Source organism: Buteo buteo, chromosome 5 (assembly GCF_964188355.1).
Source record: "Buteo buteo chromosome 5, bButBut1.hap1.1, whole genome shotgun sequence".
NCBI classification, from domain to species: domain Eukaryota; kingdom Metazoa; phylum Chordata; class Aves; order Accipitriformes; family Accipitridae; genus Buteo; species Buteo buteo.
In genome coordinates this window covers 36,316,983-36,336,406 of record NC_134175.1, presented here as the reverse complement: position 1 = coordinate 36,336,406, position 19,424 = coordinate 36,316,983, and the positions used below count along the sequence as shown (strand labels likewise).

Sequence of the window (19,424 nt, the reverse complement as noted above, 5' to 3'; positions counted from 1 at the left end):
TGCCTGTGTCTGTCTCTGGGGCTGGGGTCCTCAGGCTCCCAGCCCAGCAGACCCTGGCACGGGAATGAGCTGGAGTGATGCCAACCTGCTGGCCTCAGTTGTCCTGATCCTCTTTTCCAGTAGTTTTGCCAGCAAAGGAAATGGAGAGCCACCCCTGCCCTGGGTTGTGGTGCTAAGAGGAAATGTGATGTTCCCTCTCCTTTTGGCGCTACCCAGGCCTTGACTCTCGAGCTTGCCCACTTCTTTCCCAGCATGGGAAACGTGCTGGGCAGGACTCTCACCTCTCCCTGCTGGGCCATGCACCGGCAAAGCAGAGCAGCAGCTCCTGGCATAGGCTGCCTGGCTGCTCCCTCCTTTCTGGAGAAGCCAGAAAAAACCCAAACACCCCACTGGTGCTGCTGTAGTTCCAGCAGACATCTCCAAGCCTATGTGCTGTGTCAGAAATGCTCTCTCACTCCAACCTCTCTCCTGCAAGGGCAGGGCCCCAACGTTCACAAAATAAGAGCAAAGACTGCCCTTGCAGGGCTGCCTTATGGAAAATGGGAGAAAAGCAGGTCCCTTGAGCTTGCAGAGTGTCCTGCACCAGACAGCTATCCCAGGGAATGTCTTCCACCTGCCCTGGCATCTCCAGAGCAGCATCTACCAGCGTGTGCTCTTCCCTGGCAGGCAGGCAGCGCTGGGACTGAGCCTCAGCTCATGCAGTCAGTGGGGCTGGCCCCAGCACAGGCAGGCTCAGCCTCCTCTTGCAGCAGCCGAGGGTTTGTGCTGCCTCACTGTCCCATGAGGACTGACTAGCTCACATCAGAGCCCTTCTCATGTCCATCAGGAGCCACTATTGTGCCCTGGCCTGACCTGAGCATGGACTAAGAAGTCCTTGTTCCCAAACACTAAAGCAACACAGCTGAGCCAGCAAAGCCCACTATCATCTCTGACATGGGAAGCCAGGGGCGAAGGGTCTCTGCCCAGCTCTGCCAAGGGTTTGGGGAGGATCACCTTCATGTTTTTGTTCTCCTGACTTTGCCCTGCCTGTGCAGACACTGCAGGCTAGTCAGGGCAGGACCGTTCCAGGTTCCTACCTAATACTCAGTACAGGGGGAGAAGGGGCTGATCCCAACAGGGGCTGTGCACACCTGCAACAAGGGGTCCAGGGGACTGTCCCCTAACACTGCCATCTTCCCCACGTGAACACAGAGCCATGCCAAGTGGGTCTTCGCAGAGGATTCAGGCTCCCAAGCTGCAATGGGACAGCAGAGCCTTGCAGATACCCTGGCAGGGAAGACCAAGAGCAGCTTTGTTCCCTTCCCTTTATTTTCCAGACAATGGCACGATTCAGCAGGTGTTAAATGTTTTAATGGGATTCAGGATAGCTTCTGTTGCCCACCTGCCCCAAGGCCATTTCACCCCTCCCTAGGAGCCAGGACTAACAGTTAAGAAGAAAAGGCCTGTTGTGTGTTGCATTAACTGCCTGATGACTGAGCACTCCTGATAACTAGCACAAGGAGGAGGGGAGCCCCATTAGCTTGCAAGCTCACACTCGGCCATCCTCACTCTGGCCATATGGCTGCCTGGCCTGACCACCAACCCCAGGCCCATGGGAACATCAGCCCACTTCACCACCCAAACACCCATGGGAAGGAGGAAGACCTGTATCTACAATACCTCCATTAGAGAGACGTGCATGAGAAAACATGGCTGGCATTGGGGCAGGGGTCAAATCCAGCCCTGGAAGTCAGTACCACAAGCTCAGACTTCCTCCCGCCTGAGACCTAAATGTGGTTAGCAGAGTCAGGGCTTCTCCTCTCTTCTGGAGCTGGGCTGGGGGTCTGGCTCTGCTGTAGTTCCATGGCTCATTGCCTTCACCCTCGGCAGTGGGTAGCAACAAAGCTTCTTGCTAAGGGACAAGTCCTCCCCACCGGTGCTGCACATCTCTGCCCACCCTTCATCTTGTCACTGCCCACAAGATCCAAGTGTGGGGAGGAGCAGCAGCGAAGCACTGAAGCCCCCAGCTGAGTTCATTGCCGTGGGCTCCCCACTGAGCAGAGCTCACCCCGAGCAGTGCCAAAGGGACAGCCATGTGGCTTGGTCACAGATGGAAGTGTTTTCCAAAACCAGGTCCAGTGTCTAGTTCCCAACTTGACAAGAGGAAGCAGGAATTTCCCCAACCTGGGAAAGGGGCTGTGCCTGGTATATTTTTAACTTAGGATGAGGATAAAAGAAGAAAAGTGTGACAGCTGCTAATGGCTTTGCTTAGTGCATGCTGAGTGGTTCTGGTTGACAGGCACCAGAAAAGACCTAGAATAAAGGTGACACACCACCATCTCACAGCCCCTGCAAAGAGCCGAGGGAGAACGATTTCTCTCCCAGATGTGTAGGTAGCTCTCAAACCTCTTGTTCTCTGACTCACCCGCTGCTGAAGGCACTGTCTCAGGGCTCTCTCCTACTAAGATGCTAATCAGAGAAGTGAATTTACTTCTGATAGTGCTCCAACACACAAGTACAGTGAGTTCAGTTTCCTTCAGGTCCAGGCTGTGCTCAGCGTGGGAGAGTGGGCAGGATAGGAGCTTTAATGACAAAAAAAATCACGCCCTGCGCATGTGTCTGCACTCAGGCTCCATCCATCCATTCACTCTTGGGTGTTACACCAGACTAACACACAGTATTTCCCATGTTGACCCACCTGTCCCACAAGGCAGTTAACGGTGACGCAGTGCACAGAGCATCTGATCACACAACAGGTCTGAGGATGGACAAACTCACTGACCCTGTCTCCACTGCTCCAGGCTGCCCTTGGGCTCCTGCAGGCAGCTGGATTCAACCTGCGTTAGGACAATGGCCAGGCTCCAGGCAGAGTAACCCCAACTGGACTGAACAGCCAAGTCCTGCTGCTGCCTTGAGCTGGGGAGGATGGAGGTGGTACTCCATCGCCTGTTCAGCACCAGCCTCAGCCCAGAGGAAGACAGAAAAGCTGCTGTGACATAGGAGACCTGGCACCCGGGGTGTTGGAGAGGGAGGAGAGGGTCTGTGCTTCTCATGAGAAGGATCTGGGACCCACGTGAAGGCCCCAGGCACCCAGGCTGAGCTCGGGAACTGGCAGTGCCTTTGCTCTATCTCTGACAACGGGAACAGCTCGGCCCTGGGGCTTAGTAATGGTTACGCACGCAGGGCTCCTGCACAGAGTGGAGCGCTGGGGAGGTGCTGGGTGAACTGCAGCACCCCCAGGCACAGCAGGCATCTGCCCTCTGCCAAGCAGGGTGAAAGCCCTCCACGGCTTCTGGTGCATGGTCTTCTCTTGGGCTGCAAAGGAAGAAGGTGCAGCTCCGGTCTTGGCTGGGTGCTGGCACTGGGAACACAGGAGGGCTTGGAGGGGGACACCAGCTGCATCCCCACCCGAGCAGGGTGGCTGGGTGAGCCCGGCCTAGCAGAGCCTGTAGCAGGGCTGCAGGAAAGGGGAGATGCTGCAAGCCCAGTCCCGTCGCCTGGTGCGGCCGGCCTGCAGCCTCTGCCGGGGAGCAGGCAGCCGGCGCCCAGCACCAGCCGCAGCTCCGCGCTGGCACCGGGGATTTCTCACAACTAACACTGCCACCTCCCGGCTGTGACAAACCCCGCTCCTTCACAGTGACACCCTCCCGCAGCCTGCCGGACCCCTATGCCAGACCAAGGCTCAAAGGCATCCCCTTCCCCGAGTGACAGCCTTGCAGTTTGGAAAGGGGAGAGCTCCTCCACGGCACTCCCAAACCCAGATGCACAGATTACACGTGTTACACGCCGGTGCCTGTGTGCCCAGAGGCCAAGTTGCCTTTATTAGGCTGCCAAGTGTGCTAGATGGTGCTGCAGCCGCTCACTCTGGCTGGGTGGCTGTATGTGGGACCTGCAGCAGCCACTGGAGCAAGGAGGGGAGGAGGATTCAGTACCTGCGTCCTACTGATGTTGGCAAGGGCTCAGCACATCAATGCCCAGCTGTCAGTCCTTCCTCAGCTACATTTCAAAGAAGATTCCACTGCTTTCCCAGCTGGTACAGACTGGGGGCAGTGGGAACAGTCACAAAGGTTGTCTGTGTGCTCCCTGTAGCACAGGGAGGTGGTTCTCTGATGACGTGGCCAGCCACGGTGAGGAGGGATCTCACAAATTCTGCTGTGGAGTTGCCAGAAGATTCAAATTGGAGCTGAGGACATAATCAGAATGTACCTCCTCAGAGGCAGCCAGCATACTGAGCTCAGGTCATGGTGTGGGAGGATCAAGAGTTGCTCTGGACATCACAGGGACAGGATGAAGAGTGGAGAGAGTTGATGTGCTTGAAGAGCTCAAGCAGCACAGTGCCCAGCAGCTATGCTCTTGAGGGTGGGGGTGCTGGATTGGTGATTCTGAAGAAGAAGAGATTGGGTTTGGGGTGGGGAGAGTGCAGCCTGCTGCCACATCCCGCCGGGCAATCATCCCTCCCTGAGGGATCACAGGGAACACCCATCATCTATCTAGACAAGACTCCTGCAGCTGTGGAGATGACATCTCCATCCAACAACCCTCTCCCATCCTCCCTCAATCACATCTCCCTGCGCTTCTCCCTAAGCTAGGGCAAATCCTCATGCTTTGCTCTCAGCCCCAAATCTGCCTCCCCACCAGTGGCCATTCCCTCAACCTAACTAGATCCCACCCCATCTTGGGCTATGACAGCTTTGCCCCTTTCTGCGGTCAGAAGCTGTGCTGCCTGCACCTTGACCATGTTTCCCAAGAGACTCTCCTTGTGCTGGGCTCTGCAGTGCCTCAAGCAAGCCCCTACTGCCAGCTGTTCACTCACAGGGCCATGCCCCAGAGCTGCATGATGGTCTCAGGCTCACAGAAGGGCTGTAGTGCTACCACCTCTAGTCGGTGGCTCAGGACAAGCCAAGAAAGGGCAGAGGCTTTGGGAGTGGATTTCCCCTTTTGCACAGGCAGCCTTGGTATTGACAGGCAGCGATCCAGCTAATCCACATGGTCTAGAAAATGGGCTGTGCTTCAGCCTCACATATTAAGGACAGGTCCTGTCCCCCACCACAGCACAGATACACTCTGCTACCTTCGAGAAGGGCTGGGGGGTAGAGCAATGACCCTGGGCCGGGCTGTCAGCACCACCTCCCCTCTACTGGCTTCGATCAGGATGTTCTGCAGTGTGTTTTCCAGCACCAGCTCCACCAGGTTCCCAAGGGCCGGCTGCCTGGAGGGGCAAAAGTACAGGCAGACGACAGCTATCAGAAAGCAGATAACGCAGGCTGCTTGCTGTGACTCCTCTCAGGACACATCAGGCACAGCAGCGGAGCACATGCTGTTTCCTACACACTGGGGCCAATGAACCAAAGACTTGAGCAATGAGGTGCTGACCCTTCTCCCAGAACTGCCACCAGCTAGCATCAGGCCCTGACCTCAGACAGAGCTGGGTGACTGTGGTTTTACTGTTTTCTCCCTCCAAGCTATGTCATAGTTAGTATTTGTGCATACTCTTCGTGGCCTATAGCAGTGTACAAGGGAGTAGCCACAGCAAATGCAAGGTGATGAAATACTGCAGTGACAATAAAAGGTAAGGTAAGCACACACTGCACACTAATGCCTAATAAGGCCAGGACTGTCCAAGTCTAAAGCAGACCACTCACTACCAGCATCCTGGCACTGCCCATGGCTCAACCCCAAGACACAGCAAACCTGCACTCTTCACAAACCGCACTTGCAAGAAGGTGGCTAGGTGGGCTAGCATTGATTTCCACCCAGAGCACACAGAATACTCCAGCAGAAATGCTACAGGGCTGAAGGAGAAATGGGTTTCTGGCCAGGCAGTGTGCTGCCATGGCTCTCCTGCCTGTGCAGCTCTTGTCTTTCATGTGTGAGCTCTTCCTCACCTGCTCATCATCTCCTTCTGCTTCCTCAACTGCTCGTGGTGAAAAATCTCCCAAGATTCCAGCAAATCATTGTTGGGAGAGGTTTCCTGCCTTATTTCTTTCCTTTCTCCATCCTTCTCAGGGTAAATATCTGGTGAAGTATAGACCCTGGAGGGGTCCATGGAGCACTGTCTTCTGTCCTGGACCTCTGCTGATTCTGCACACCGGAACTGGGAGAAATATGGAATGGGCTCATCCAGGCTTCTTCTCACTGCATCATGGAACTGGGTGTTCTCCAAGAGGCCTCTAGGAGGAGGAAAATAAGGGATGAGTCCCAGCAAATCAGGTATCTATATGACCCCAGAGGATCATTGCAAGACAGTACAAATCAGAGGAAAACCCTGACTGATGTCAATGTCTAGTCTCTCCCTTCTTGCATTCTGGGCCTAAGGGAGGCAGCAAGATGGCTTGAGCTAAGGAAACCACCTTTGCCTCCGCAGCACTGGTTCTCTACATTTCTGCAGCTGACAGACAAAATAGGTGAATCTCAATGCAGCCTGTTCCCAAGATCATGGCTGGCAGAGTGGCCTGGTTCCTGGGCAGTGATGCTGTTCACTATGCAGAGATGGGCCCAGCCCCTAGCTGGGGAGCAAGACCCTGCCTTTGGCTGTCACACCAAGAGTCCTGAGCTTGTAGTCCCCAGGGCAGTTTTTGGCAGGCTGCATCCCCTGTTCTGGTGCAGCAGGAGCACACAGACTCCTCCAGGATTAGCAGAGGACTGGCCATGCTGCACGCACTCCCCTGGAGGACAGGGGCCCCAAACCAGGTGAGGGTGAAGGGACACGTACCTGATGACACCTGTGAGTATGTCAGTCACTATCTGCAACTCCTGTTTGGAAGCAGCAGCCAGAGACAGCCATTTGGGGTCCACGTCCATCCTGTCTCTGTCCCTGCTCCCATCCACAAACTTGTTCTCCAAGGGCCAGTTGCTGAAAGGGCTGGGAAAGAAGGAGTTGTTCCGTCAATGGCAACACTACTGAGCCAAACTACTGAAGACCTGCATCCCCTTTGCTGAGCAGCAGCACTGCAGGCAAGCGGGGAGCGGTGCAGGGAACCAGAGGAGGAGTGGGAGCTGCTGCATTTGTGACAGCAGCAGGGACAACTGTCGTAAGAGAGGAGCACCAAGCTCTGATAGTATCTCCCTTTTGAGGGAGGGAGAGAAACAGGTCATATCAGCTAATGCTGGGAAAAGCAAGGCACCTACTGCCTAATACTAAGGCACTGGAGAGGAGCAGAGCAGAGCTCCAAGTTCAGTGCATATCACAGCATGGGCAGCCCTGGCTCAGATTAAGATGCTAATCCAAAAAGCTGGATCTCTTACCGGGACAAGAAGTATTTGGGGAACTCCGAAGTGAAGTTGCTGAAGAAGTCCTCAACAGAGTAGGACCTGGCTGTCACACCAAGGTGTAAGAAGATGGGCTTGGGAGGCTCTGGTCTGACCCACACCTGGCTGGCTTCTTTGTCCAACAGCAGCCTCCTCTGAAAGTGTCCAGCTGGCAGATTGGGCATAGGGTGGTTTTTAATAGGGGGTAATGTCTGTTGGAGAGAAAGAAATGGCAGGTACTTAGTTGTTCCTTTGGCCACAGGTAGGCTGGTGTAGGTGTGAGCACAAGTGTGAGAACTGGAAAGCCCAGCAGCCAGAGCCACCAGATCCTGGACAGGAGACAGCATCAAAATTATCTTGGCACTGCAAGTACCACTATCAGGCACAAGCAACCATGCTGGAAGTCAGGTCTGCTCCCTCCTCATTGCCTAGTGTGCCAACCCTGAGTGTCAGCAGGGCTTCAGGTTCACCCCAGGGCACTTGGGGCTGTTGTACTTGGATCCATCCCTGTGGAACTCTGGGAGATCATCTCTGCTCTTCCAAGCACACTGGGAGTGTTGTGGGAGAAGAGATGTGCAGGAATGCATGCAGAAGTTGCCGCCTCAAGCCTGGAAGGAAACCAGGAACTGACTCCAGCCACACTAGATGGGCCGGTTTGGGGTTGCACTACCAGCAGTCAGTTTGGGGAAGGTTTCTTAGGGCAGGAGTAGTCCAGAAGCTGGGGCCAGAAGGACACCACTCAGCTCTGGAGGAGCCCTCAGGCATCACAGGACTTCAATGACTTTTGAGACATAGCTGTCCAGCCTCTGGGAATGAGACCAGAGGCCTTCACCACTCCTGACACAGAAACAGCAGGTGACTGCAGGCTCCAAATTGTCACTAGGAACTAAAACCCTAGAGGACTAAATGAAACTGTTTTTACTTTTCCCCAACCATCCTTATGTTTATCCCAGTGAATGCCTCGACCTGCATCACGGGTCACACCTAACAGCACAGGGCAGATAGTCCAAGCTAGAGCTGACACCTTCACACAGGACAGTGCAGGGAATGCAGAGGCACTCTACAGGGTCCCAGGAGCACTGCTACAGCCTTACTATGGTGGCGGTCCTGAGATAACAAGTCCTGTGAGTCCCAGCTGACTCAATCTGCTCAGGCCCAGCCTCACATTGGCTCCCCTTAACCCTTCCACACTCAGGTTAGCTGGATCTCCACAAGGCCTGTCATTCCCATAGCACATCCTGCTGACAGCTGTAGATGCAGCGTGGCTCTGCCTTTGGGCCCAGGCAGTTCTGCAGAGCATTCACTGGGACCTTGTCTCACACCTTGCCACCACTGCTAGAAAAGCTGTCTTTTCCGGCAGTGCACACAGTTGTACAAACTTGAGGGGAAACAGAGATGAACCAGGCAAATTGACCTTTAAAGCATTCTGCACACTTAAATCAAGGCACTTCCTGCCTGTAGCTTCTCCTAAGGCACAGAGCACAGCTCTTTTAGTGGTGAGGACAGTCCGCACCACATCACACCAGGGTCCTGCTGCTTTCCATCAAGGCACACGTTCCATTGTGCCCTCAATGTGAAACTAGTCCAGGTACCGACTGTCCTGCCCGTGTGCATCTTTTCTGCTTATTTGAAACCTTTCCCCCTTTCTCCAGTCATGGGTGCAGATTTGGTTCCAATTTCACTTCCCCTTCACCTCAGCTGGAAAGTTACTGCCCACAGGACACAGCCAGACAGTCTGATTCTTCTGGCTCCTCCAAACAGTCTGTCTCCCAAAGCCTTGAAGCTACAAATCCCGCTGTGCTCTCTGTCCAGGCTCCCACGCTGTGATAGCCAGCATCTGCCTCTTTTCTAAAGCAGTCAGTTTGATTCTACTATGGGTGAGACAGGCCAGACTTACCTTGTATTTCCTGAGCACAGCTGAGGATTCAGGATTATTTTCTGTCTCAGCAGAACCTGATGACCTCTGAAAAGGAAAAAAAAAAAAAAAAAAAAAAAGGCGGGGGGGGAGAAATTGCCATGTAGGAAAGATATGGAGCAGAACAAGACTTAAGGATTTTGTCAATGATAAGAGTCAATGATCTCACCCTCCCATTCTTCACTTGGAACACATTCTTACTGGTAGTTACACATTTCTCTTCAGTGTTTATTCATGGTTAAAAATCCAACCATCAGTTTCCAGAGCCACTGGCTTTGTTTTTCCTAAGGCTTCTCATGCACTTCCAAATTTCAGATGATCATTAGCAATTTCAGAGTTTGTAAGGTGATTCTTGGCTAGAAACCAAGATCTCATTTTCCACTATCCACAGACCAGCTATGAGATCTTGAGTAGATCAAAGCCTCATGTCCTCTTATCAACTTGCCTAGATTTTCTTAAAGAACATTTCTTGTTGACACTGGCTGCTGTTTCTTAGCTGAGTTAAGCTGGTGTAAAATCCTGGCAGCACTTACCCCTGCAGGTGACTTTGGCTTCTTCTTAGTCCCAAGATCCTTCTCTGTGATTGTGAATTCCACAGCCTGCCGTTCCTTCTCGTTTTCCCACTCCTGCAGGTCCCTCTCATACTGAACCAGGGAGTCCTGGATATATACCTGTGAAGCAAACGATGATTGGAGGGAACAGGGCTACAAAGGAGCTGCAAATAACACAGACTCTGGCTCAAGTCCATGCCAGCCACCAACTCCTCCCTTCCAGGAGGTCCCAGCCAGAAGCCCACTCCCTTTCCATATCTTCCAGTGGCAGGAAGGGGAGAGAACAGTGCTATTATAAGGCTTGTACAGAGAGGACAATCTCTTGCCAAAGGACACCTGGAAAGCATCCAGAGGGACACTACTGCAAGTCTGTGCCCCCACTAATATTAAAGAAGCAAGATTTGCTTTTTACAGATATTTAAGTCTCTGACATCCACTGACAGCCACTGCCATTCAAACTGTGACTCCTAGTAGCTGGGTTCAACTCACAAAGCTGTGTTTTGGATAGTTACACCTCATGTAGTGAGCCACACAGACAGAGAGATGCTTAAAGCACCAGGAAAGATGAAGCTCAGTATCATCAGTAATGAGAAGTGCTGGCCAGCATTGCGGAGCACAGAAGGATTACTTCAGCTGGAAGCAGCAGGCAGCTGACTGCTGGGGCCAGCCATTTGGGGACTGCAGTGACATGCTGAGGTGATGGTAATACACGTGTACCTTTTGGGCCTCACCTTACACACGAGATCTATGCTGTAGAAGGAAGCACTCTCTGAAGGTCGCAGGGTAATGAAGCAAGGGATGCTTTCTCCAGGCTGCACAACCCCTGACTCTGGAGCAATCTGCAACACCTAGGGAAAAAAAAACAAAACAAAACAAAAAAACAAGCCACAGAGGAGCTGCTTCACTGTCCTGGTACCTTCCTATGTGCCTTCTCTTTGCAGGAAACACAGGATTGTGGGAATTCTCTCCCCTCCCCTTCTCACAGGTATGTGGCATGAGAGAGATGCAGCTGATATATTCAAAGAACGACCATAGACTTTGCTGGTAGACAGGGTCCTGACATTCAGTATCACATCCTGTAGTTCCAGGTTCATGTATCCTCACTGAAGTCTTCAGATCCCCTTCTGAATTCCTGTCTTTCCCCCCCTATCCTAACCCTTGCCTTTACTTTTCTCTGCCCTTTCCTTTCACCAGCTAGTACAAAAGTCAATTTCCTAGGATTGTTTCTGATTGCCTGGTTGAAAATGGGCTTGTAAGGTCCTTTTGTGGCACAACAGAGATGGGCAAGAAGGGTGTAGAGGAAGGAGAAGGAAGGACTCACCCTTTTGTCTTTACAGGTGCTTACCCACCAGGCAAACACAACAGCCTTACTCTCCGAGATATTGTTGAGAAAGACAAGTCGACTGGCTTTGGTGCAGTCTGGGATATTTCCAAGGCAAATCCTGTGGTGTGACAAGGTGGCGGCCTGCAGTAAGCAAGGTGAAACCAGGTGGAATAGCAGTGATGGAAGATGGGCTGTGGCTGTTGGGGAAGGGCAGTCACAGAGTCATCTTCACATTATCCAGCAAGTCATAAATTCATAAATAATATTAGCCAGTTACCTCATTTTTGCTCTAGTTACAATGAGTCTTTGCAGCAAGGGGACAGCCCTGTTGCAGTGGAACTGAGCGAGCAATGAACAGGACACAATGCTGGGGCAGGAGACAGGAGCACAAAGGACCAGTAGCACTAAGATTTGCTCTGCAGCACTTGCAATCCAGGCCCTTTCCTACTTCAGTTGGCAAAAATACGAGGTCCATGCTCGGGCAAAATCCTCATCAACCTGACTGTGAATTTTGGGAAATTGCTACCTAACTCATGATGTTACTAGTATGCTACTAGTCTGTCCCATTCTCCAGGCACAGTGCAAATTCTAATTAATTATACTGATCATTAGAGAAGCTAATGACTCTTGGTTACAGACAACAGAGCCCTGTGGAATGGCATCTTCCTTGGCAGTCTGAGACAGGTTTTTAATCATCTTCTCTTTGCTGTACACAGGAATGCAATCACCCTGCTGGAAGCCAAAGAGCACATGTAGCTGTGGCTGGGCTCCAAGGTAGGCATGCTAATATCACACAGGATGAATCCTTTACCTGACCGGAGTATGCCTCTGCTGATGCTGTTTAATGCTGATTCACTATGCTGGGATCTGTGACTAAGTTTAACAACAGATTGTCCAGCTGACAGGACAGCTCTAGCAGGGCCAAACAAGCAGGTCAAAGAACTGCTTTCCTGGGATGTGCCTGGATTAGTGACCATCCTGCAGTCTGTGTTTCAGGTTACGCATCACCTGGGTTTGGCTGTGAAATTGAGGCAGCCAAGCCCTGATAGGGTATGTCAGGAGTATAATGTTCTTTTTATGAATGAATTACCAAAAAAAAGGGTGTTGTAGCTGCGAACAAGAAAGGTAGATGTGATGGGGGGTAACTTTTAATAGAAAATTCAGAAAATGAATGAACCCTAAAACTTTTTTGTTTCTAATGGCAGTGGAAGCAGCAAGCTCGAAGGAAGGTATCTTTCAGAACAACTGCTTTTCTGAGTCAGGCTCTAGATGATCTGCTAGAAGGGAAATATCTTGCTCTATCTCATGGCAATGAACTCCCCTGCAACACAGGCTACTGCTGGATGGAGCCACTTCCATATTTCAGTCTTTCTCACACATTTCCAGACTGATCATATTGCTCATATCCAAGTATACTTGGACTTACCTGCCCAGGCACAGTTAGCTTGGTAGAACCTGGAAAGACTGAAGGAGCCAAAACTTCGCTGGACATGGCAGTCCCTCCTGCAGTATTCGGATCATAGCCTACTCCCTGGAAGGTGATCAGAGCTGATTTACCCCCCAGGATGTGGATGGGAACATCAACCTGCCTTGGACAAGATAAGAGTTTTAAGTCCAGAGTCATATTTAGGAGAGATGTGCAATAAGTTAGTATACTTGCTAATGGACTGGCCTAAATATAGCACATGTATGGGTGAGGAGAAATCCAGTCTCTTTTGCTCTTTCAGGCCTTGACCTTATCTGCTAACCCAGGGAAGTTGGTTAAGTAGTCAATTCACCAGTGGGTGATGTATGAGATGGGCAGGGACTTCCTCTTGGAGCAAAAGCTGGAGTTTTAAAATTCCATTTATTTATTTTTCCATGCATCCACAACAGAGTGGGGCAATAAGCAGTGCACCATCTCTGGCCCTGCCTGCCTGCTGCAGCCTGGGACAGAGGTCTTTGGGATGGCTGTTTCCAGAGGGCTGCAGCAGTGTACACTGCAATGATAAAAGACACTGACTTCAGTCTTTTTGGTCGAATTTGTTAGAGGCCAACAATGAACCACAAATCTGATCAGATTCTGTTTGTATCCCAAATCACTATTTGATCCTTGAAAAAAATATATACTGGGGTGACTCTGGCTGTGGAAGAAATCTGTTCCTTGGAAAGAAGAAACTTAAGAGATAACAATTTATCTGTTCCATTTCCTGACCAGACCAGCCACTCATTTGCTCTCAAGACTCTTTCTTCTTGGAGGAATGGAGATCAATTCAGCTGTAGCATGACATAGACCAACCATCAGTAAGAGATCTAAAGAATTTTAGGCACAAAACAGAAATAAACAATTTCTGGCAGTCATGAGGAGGGTCTTACCAAGTATGTTCTAGCTTCCAGTGGTGAGAAGATCCACTCAATGTGGCCTGTTGTGCCAGGGGGGATTTCCCCTCTGGGAGTTAGGCAGACAAACACAGGATGCTGAAAATTCTCCTCCTGGATCCTCACAATGTTGTCCAGCTGAACCTCAAATATCACAGGCATGGAGCTGCCATTGTAGAGTTCATAAATCTGAAGTGAGTCAGGGAGAGCAGTGCTTATTATACCATGCCCAAGTTAAACTAGTTAACACTTCCCCGGAGGACTCTGATAAGCATTAATAATTAATTAGTCAGTTTGTCTCCTAAGAATGAGGAGACCTCATAGTGTCAGGATTTATCACTGAGGCTCTGATAGGAGACTGTGCTGAAGGTTTATCACCATACATGTACATTGATAACTACAGTGCTTCTCCAAGTGGTGCCCTGCAAATTCAGTCTAGGAGAAAATTAATACAAATTAGCTAAAGGGATCACTGTAAAGCAGATTACTTGAAATGCAAACCCACTCATATTAAAGTGATCTTAATTCAATTCAGACTTGTTCATTTCCCAAGTAAATTAGGCAGAACAGAATCAAAGCTGCCTTTTTCGCTGAATAAGTGTTTAAGGAAGTTTAATTAATTTACTAAAAAACAAATTAGGATTTATTTCCAGAGTGCCCGGAGCAGCTAGACAAGTTTTCACTCAGATCCAATGCAAGAGAATAGGGGAACAGCCTAACACATCTAATAAACATTCTGGTTAGAGTGGATGCCAAATCTTGTCAAACTGGAGATGGTGAGAGGTACTTTCCCTGCTGCCATGCCAGCAGCCATTTCCAGGAGCTGCCTAGTACTAGTCCCAAAGCTCTACTGTGATGCTTTCCTATGGACACCATTCTGTTTCCTGGGAAATGCCTCAGACACTGCCTGTCCTTGGGACACAGTAACACTAGCTCCTTCCCTCCCCCTGCTGCTGGGTTTGGCCCAAGTATGCTCACCTGTGTGGGGGGGTAGGAAGTCCCAATGGCAATGGGTATGAAGAGGTGCTTAGTGGATGCAAAATGAATGTACCGCTGGTCCTCTTCCACCGTCACGCCGCTGAAGTTCAGCTACAGTGGAAAGAAACCAGGTCACTTTCTCACAGGGCCTTAGCCCCATCACTAACAACTGCATGAGGACTCTGAAGAACTTGGCAAGCTGAGAGCAACACAGTTACAGGTTTAAGTTGGTAATACCAGGACAATGCATCCTAAGAAAAAAGCAAGGAGATGGAAAGCCTACTCAGCTGTTGGCTCCTCTCTGAAAAGTTTGCATCTTGTTTCAAAGAGAAGGTACTTTTCTCTCTGCTATGTCAGGGACCAGCCTCAGCACTTCTCTTTGCAAGTATATGGTAGAAATTCTCCATGAATGAAAGTGTCTGGATTGTACATAGGAGAGTGTGCAGCTGTGACAGCCAAATCCTTTGGAAAGACAGGATTTTAGGTAAGTAATGGCCTCCTCTTGGAAAGGACCATCTGGATGTCCTCACTCTGGAGGACATCCTGCTCCAAGAATGTGTCTAACAGTCCAAAAGCTGCAAGAAGATCCCAGCTGAATTTTAAGTGATCAAGCAATGATCAACAGTATCCTGCTAGCAAAGCAGCCACCAGGCACTTCAAGCAAAGCAGAGAGATTTATAGAGCTATTTCATGGAAAGAAAGAGACACAGGATTCTGCATTTTGAGAAAACTGCAATCAGGCTAGAGATGAGTCACGATGCACGATTTCCTGCTGGATCACCCCTAAGCACCCCTAAGCTGTCTGCCTTGAGGCAGAGGCTGCAAAGCAGTCACAGAGCTAGCAATGTTTCTGCATGGGTCAAAGGGAGCTAAGTTGCTGCAATACACAATTGGCTAAGCCTAAAGCATGGCTATTTTTCAAGTGCATATGCAGAAGATGGAGAGGATATTTGTGATGGCAGGTGGATGCCTGGACAGAGACCTGCAGGAGATACTGTATCAGCTGCCTAAAAAAGCAGAGAATGCTGATTTCTCCAAAACAACCCATTCCAGTTCAGCTCCATAAGCAAAGTAAGGAGGGAGAGACGACTACGAATACAATACTAGCAAGGCCCCACATGGGATCTTTTCAAAGCATTACATGAGCGTTCAGCCTCCTGAGGGCCTCAGCAAGCCAGATGAAGTGCAAATAGGAGGAGGACAAAAGCTGTCACTTTCAAATGGCAAGGGAAAAAGGCATAGAAACCTTCCTGAGCTTTGGGAGCAAAACACCCATTTATATTACTTGAGTCAAAAAGCCAACTTGGATTCCACCAGACCACAACCGCCAAGGAAAAACTGTCATCAGTTTCAATAGACACAGGATGCAACAATTAAGAGGACTATCAGTTAAGGGAAGACAAATGGAGAATGGTGAAGACCTGCTGCAATCAGTTCTCCTTCCAGAGCGCACAGACTTTGTCCCGCAGCGATAACTTAAGAGCATGAGAGGACAGGGATGCCAGATTCCCCAGGGAGGAGAGCTGACTGGAGAACAGGTGCTGCAGGTGACAACATCTCACAATACCTAATTAGCAGCTATGAAGTGAAGTGCAAACACTTCCAGCTTACGGATCTTGTGTGCTCGGGGCTTCTCCCTGGGATCCAGCCCTGCTCTCCAGCGAGTTCTGGGAACCAGCCTACCTCATCCTGCAACACCTGCAGCCAGCTGGGTTTTTCTTACTAAAATTGCTGAGGCCTGCAGATTCTACTGGCCAAGCTATCCCAGAGCTCTAAGAACAAGGTCACAGCTGCACTCTTACAGACAGGCTATGGTAATGAGGCAAAGGACAACCTGTGAGAGCATTAGGCAGTGGGAGGCTGTTTCCCTCCTGCACAAGGAAGGGGGTAACACACAAGTCCCACAGAAGTTTCATCCTGCAGCTGGAAGAAATTTCCAATGGGAATTCAGTTTGGGTCCTTCAGAGCACCTATAAATCCAGTTATCTCAGGACTGAAAGTTGGCCATGAAGTAAGAAAGGAGTAATGGTGAGGGAGCTCCTTCCGGAGATGAAGCAGACAGACTCTCTTGGGGAAGCAGAGGCATGGGAGGTCAAAATCTGTCCACATGGGTAAAGCCATCACAGGGGTAAATTTGGACCCCCCCAAAAGTCAGGCATTGGCCTGCAGCTGACTAACATCAGCTCTCTGAAGCCAGACAATTTCAAATTTGGCAGAATGACCAAGCAATACCCCAGCCCAATGGTCTCCACCTCTGCTTATTGTTGCTTTTTCAAATTTCCAAAGCTTAACTTTTGGGGTGACATTATGGCATTTGCTTCCTTTAAAGTTAGCAAATGTTCTGCACATTTCACCAGATTCCCAGGTGAGGATCTGTTCAACCCTGGTATGTGAGCACACTTAGGGCAGTCTCTGCAATGGGGGTTGGCAACCCTGTGCTCTTCATGCCATGACTGAACGGAAAGAAGGCACACTGCCCTCAACTGCAGTTGCCCTCTCTGCAGAAAGAGGAGCCTCTTCCACTTCTACCTTCTGGTATTAGCAGTTCAGTACTGACACTGTGGATCCCTGCAGGTTGCAACCACCTGCATGGCTCCAGGTCTCTGGATTGCCCTCTGCAGCTCCTATTGCCAGAGCTCCAATGCACCCAGGGATCTTTTATCATCCGCAGGGCCTCCCATGCTTTTTCAGCCCCTTCTGCAGTGACAGCATGAGGTAGGGTGATGGCCTCTGGTAGCCGCCAAAGCCACTAGCTGTGTGGTAAGAGAGCATGTGTGCCCTGCAGGGTGCTTCAAAGCTTATTCCCTCACTGGCCAGCTGGTGAAATGCTCACATCCACTCTCAGGATTGTGCCAGGCAGGCAGAGCACAGGGAGCCTGTCCAAGGGCTTTGAGGGAAGGCACAGTTAAGCCACTGTTTGAACAGCTTGGTCAAAGGGTTGGATTTTCAGCTGACAACAGTCCTGAAAGAAAAGAAAAATAAAAGAGATGTGTGAATACAATGGTCTCATAGGAAACTTCAGAGACAGACAGGAAGGCTCAACCGGGCATGAGCTATGCCTGGCAGAGCACAAGGTGACTTTGACTCTAACTGACAGTTTGAGAGAGGGAGAGAGAGAGAAATTAGTTCCAAGCCTGAGGAAATGCTCAGGGAAAACACACCACAGATCAGCTCCAGGACGCTTTAGCAAGCACTGAAGCAGGAAGAATGAGTAGAAAGCTACTCCATCATTGGCAAGGAGAAATAAGTGGGTGGACAAAGGCATCAGGGCTGCAGTAGAAACAGCCAACCAGGAATGCAGGGAGTACCTTCTGGGCCTGGGGAAGCAGCTGCCTCCATACCTCCAGAGCTGGAGGACGCTCTGCCACCCTGTGCCAGCATGTGTGACCCCAAACTGCAGCCAGTGCAGGTGGTACTTTTGGAAAAAAACACATTCCAGAGTGTTTTGAAGAGCATAGAGAACTGAGAAGATGGAGAGATTCAGAAAAGCTGCATATGAGACAACTAGGATGGGCTGCAGATCTGAACTCCAGGATCACTGCATGGAAGAACTCATGGTGAGGCAGATGAAATGAGGGGAAGCAAGCACAGAAATCCTGTCCCTGACTTACACTTGAGTGTGGAAAGCATGCAAGCACTGTAAAACCCAGGAGGGCTGTCTTGGACTTGGAGTTGGCCTGGAGGAGGGAACAATTCTGCACTAACGCTACCAATAAAATACAAAGGTTAAAAATAAATAAATAAAACAACAACAACAACAATAATAATAATAATCATCCTCCTCCTCCTCTTGCTGGGTAAACCAGCAGATGCTACATCCAAGGGCCATTTTGCCAGTGCACTGCCACATCACACTGTGCTGGAACCACTAATTTGTCAGGATATTGGTTTTATGTCTCTGCTTGGCCCTGTGTTACTGCCTGGCCAGTGCAAATTCCTGGGGAAGGCCACAGCCCCTGCACACCATGCAGCTTCTGGGGAAAACACCATTTAATTCAGTTCTACCTGCTGCTGTTCTGCAAACAGAAGCAAGAGACACCTGCTATCTTACCAGAATCTCATGGCCATAAGAAACCTTCAGCAGGACAGGGAGGCGATCAGTGCCAATGAAATCATGTCTAGCAGTGAAAGAGGAGAGAGAGGAAAACATTAGAAACCAACCTTGTGCCCAGGGTGATAGAATCAGGATCACACAGTAGATTAGAGACAATTCACTTCCCAGCTAAAGAGTCACTGTTGCGTAAGGGCCACTGAGAGAGGGAGGGGGACAGTTGTATTTGGGTGGGAATGAGTGATGCAATGTTGATTTTAGTCCTGCACCAATTTAGGGACCCAAGTTTCTAGGCCAACACCATTTGAAATACCAGTACTTCTCAGGTCAGGTCTGCTGTGAAAGGGGAGGTGTTCAGCTTTCTTCATAGCCTCCACAGGCACACAAGGGCTAGCAGTTATAGGAGATGACAAAACTATCACTGTATAGTAAAAAACAGAGGAAGTGCAACACCTTGTTTTTCTTCCCAGCTGTCAGGTCAAAGCAGAGCAGTGTCCCCAGCATGTCATACTAAATGCCTCTTGCGCTGCAGTGTTAAAGCACGTTAACAACATACCCCTGAGGAAGACAAGCATTGTGGGGTCCAGAAACAGGACGTACTCAGGGACTTTTTACTTGCCCAGTCTCTGCTGGGCAAGGAGCATGTGAAGGGAAAGGATCTGGCATGGAAAGACGAGACTGAGGGCATGTGCTCTCCCAGCATGCAGCATGAGGCCCTGAAGTACAGGTAGTTGACATCACCTGTGTGAGAGCTGGACTGATTCCTCCTGTCCTGGAAGAAGTTTCCCTGACTTTGGGGAAACACTGAAGAGCTGGTTATCCTGAATTCTCATCTGGTGCAGCTCATGGGGGCTAAACTCAGCATCCTCTGCCCAGTGCTCCATGTCCATTTTCTGATCATAAGGAAACAAGAAGGCCCTAGGGAACCAGTCAGCTGATCAGCAACAGGAACACATAACTTCCCCAGGGTTGTGGTCAGCATATTCAGTCCAGCCAGGCTTAGCCCAGGTGGTGGACACA

General features: G+C 50.3%; 1 protein-coding gene across 1 annotated transcript in view; it reads right to left on the bottom strand.

Annotated features, from left to right (window-relative positions):
- Positions 1-4,220: 4,220 nt before the first annotated feature.
- Positions 4,221-19,424, bottom strand: part of CFAP65 (cilia and flagella associated protein 65) — a 33,930-nt gene continuing 18,726 nt past the window's right edge. Inside the window, exons 19-32 of the mRNA XM_075029347.1 lie at positions 19,146-19,322; positions 18,405-18,471; positions 14,354-14,464; positions 13,373-13,564; positions 12,444-12,602; positions 11,015-11,158; positions 10,425-10,541; positions 9,676-9,813; positions 9,125-9,190; positions 7,225-7,439; positions 6,692-6,841; positions 5,865-6,149; positions 5,051-5,188; positions 4,221-4,361 (exon numbers count right to left, since the gene is read on the bottom strand). Of these exons, the coding sequence (XP_074885448.1) occupies positions 4,325-4,361; positions 5,051-5,188; positions 5,865-6,149; positions 6,692-6,841; positions 7,225-7,439; positions 9,125-9,190; positions 9,676-9,813; positions 10,425-10,541; positions 11,015-11,158; positions 12,444-12,602; positions 13,373-13,564; positions 14,354-14,464; positions 18,405-18,471; positions 19,146-19,322 (1,996 nt within the window). The 3' untranslated portion in view covers positions 4,221-4,324. The remainder of the gene's footprint in view (positions 4,362-5,050; positions 5,189-5,864; positions 6,150-6,691; positions 6,842-7,224; positions 7,440-9,124; positions 9,191-9,675; positions 9,814-10,424; positions 10,542-11,014; positions 11,159-12,443; positions 12,603-13,372; positions 13,565-14,353; positions 14,465-18,404; positions 18,472-19,145; positions 19,323-19,424) is intronic.